Source organism: Pediculus humanus, genomic scaffold (assembly GCF_000006295.1).
Source record: "Pediculus humanus corporis 1103172107481 genomic scaffold, whole genome shotgun sequence".
Classification (NCBI taxonomy): Eukaryota; Metazoa; Arthropoda; class Insecta; order Psocodea; family Pediculidae; genus Pediculus; species Pediculus humanus.
Genome location: NW_002987098.1, coordinates 229,132 through 231,422, shown reverse-complemented (window position 1 = coordinate 231,422; position 2,291 = coordinate 229,132). Strand labels below are relative to the sequence as shown.

General features: G+C 26.6%; 1 protein-coding gene across 1 annotated transcript; it reads left to right on the top strand.

Annotated features, from left to right (window-relative positions):
* Positions 1–705: 705 nt before the first annotated feature.
* On the top strand, positions 706–2,207 carry Phum_PHUM136790 (protein unzipped precursor, putative; the record flags this gene model as incomplete). The annotated part of the gene is made up of 3 exons (XM_002424532.1): positions 706–895; positions 1,249–1,643; positions 1,875–2,207. 3 exons carry the CDS (start codon positions 706–708, stop codon positions 2,205–2,207), a joined length of 918 nt encoding a protein of 305 aa, XP_002424577.1.
* Between the last annotated feature and the right edge of the window lie 84 nt (positions 2,208–2,291).

Genomic DNA, 2,291 nt, shown 5'->3' with positions numbered 1-2,291 from the left:
TATTAATCTATATTTTATTTTGTTAATAATTTCCACATTATATTGATTTATATTTAAAAATTATCCGAGAATCGGATTACAACTGAATATGACCAAATTTTAACTTTTTTTTCCATGATGTGAAAAACACATAAGGGGTTTTTTTTTTTTTTCAATCAAGAAACGAAAGAATAAATTTTTTAAAATTTACATCAATATTTGTAACAACAACAACAACAACACAATAAATAAAAATAAAAACAATGTACATAAAGTTGAGGGTATATTATTAACATGCAAAGCATAAAACGAACTCAATAAATTTCATAACGGCGATAAAAAAAAAGTTATTATTATTTCATTAAATGAGTAGTAAAAGGATGCCAACCAAAATAAAAAAAAAAAAAATTCATTATTCAATTTAAAAAAGGCAAAACTTATCATATTCGTAACATTAAAAGTATAATTCTTTCAATAATATTATGTAAATTTTCGCAATCATAATTGAATTTTAATTTAAAAAAAGAAACAGGATTTGCTTGTGTAGTTAATAAAATGTAAATTAAATAATTAAAATCAAACCTTGATTTTTCTAGAATACATATATATATATATGCAAGTAACCCATATTAGGTTTTCGGTATTGTTTATATTACTAGAAACGCGTAATTTTTTAAAAATAAATAAATTGGAATAAATGTACGTTTTATTTTTATTATACAGATTATGCAAAAGTGGTTTGGATTTGTGTTGTTATTGACTGAAGTTTACTTAACAGCTTCAGATCACAGCGTTCAATTTTTATCAACTCTTAATTATGGTCAACTTGTTACTTCTAGCACTTTAAAGTGGATTTCAGCCGAGAACGGTAAAATTCCTAAAAATTCTGTCATTGGTGCGACAAGAAATTCTCAGAGTAAGTTTTTTTTTTTTATACGAGTCTAACGAAAAAAAGTACATGACCTAGTGTGTGTTATCAACAAGTCAACCAAATGCATTTTCTATCTTTAAATTATTTAATTTTCTGCAATTACTTTTTTTTTTCAAGTATAATCATTTTGTTTCTTTTTAAACTATCTTAACTATATTGATTCTCAAATGTTTTAAAATATACACACACACACACACCCATCCTCGCGTTTTATATAAAATTAAATTATATTTCAACCCCCATATCGAAGATTCGATTTCATGACGCATAAATTGACTAGAATATGACGACTTGTTCGTATAAATTAACAATTTTTTTTTTTTAAAATTCATTTTAAGATGAAACTCAGGGCATCGAAGATAAAAATGTCTACATATGTCGAGCAATGCACGACGCGGAATGGATTCCGGGTCAGCTTTTAAGAGAAGAAAAATCATGTTACATTAGTTTGCTCGGTTCTGTTAAATCCTATAATAATTACGAAGTTCTTCAAAATGTCGATAATGGATCAAGATTGATATGGAAAGATTGGGATACTTATCAGAGTTACCCTACTGGAATTGTAGCCGGTGGCACCGACTTTTATATAGCCCGTAAAAAATTAGGAGAACCTGATGAAAACGATGTGTCTAGTCAAACGGACGAAACAATAAAAAGTGTTAAAGGTTACAGTCATTACGTGGGAAAGTTCAATTCAAAAGATTCCTTTGGAAAAATGACTATTTTGACAGAAGTAAGTTAAAGTCACTCTGTTATCATTATCATTATTATTATTTTTTTACGTTTATTAATTATATTCTTAAATGACGTACGACGTTTGTCATGATCACTTTTAATAGGCTGCTTAAATATAATTATTATTAATAATTAATAAATAAAAATAATAATAATGATAAATGATTTTGATAAACTCATTAGACATAAACAAAATTTTAAAAAAATATTTTTTTTTTTTAAGGACAAGCAAGAAAAAGAAATTATTATCGGTCAACTTCTCATTGAATCAGAACCAGTACGTTACGAATTAAATAATGTTAAATATACGGTTTTTCGCCGAAAAGTTAAAAAAGAAAAAAAATTACTCGCATTTTCTATTTTGCGAAATACCGAAATGAGACCGTTGAATGTCGATTCCGCCCTTGCTTATAATTCTACATATTTTTCTTATTGGGGTCAAGGAAATGCAATGTTAAAAGGACTCGACACCGTTATAAGAAATGCAACTACCGGTAAAATAATAACCGAAATCGAATGGGGAATAGAAGAAGAAGAAGAAAGAAAAGATATTTACAGGTAGATTATTTTCACAAATTTTCTAAAAAAAAACACGAGAGAGAGATAAATAATTAATCATTTTCGTTTTTGTTTTTTGTTTAGAGTC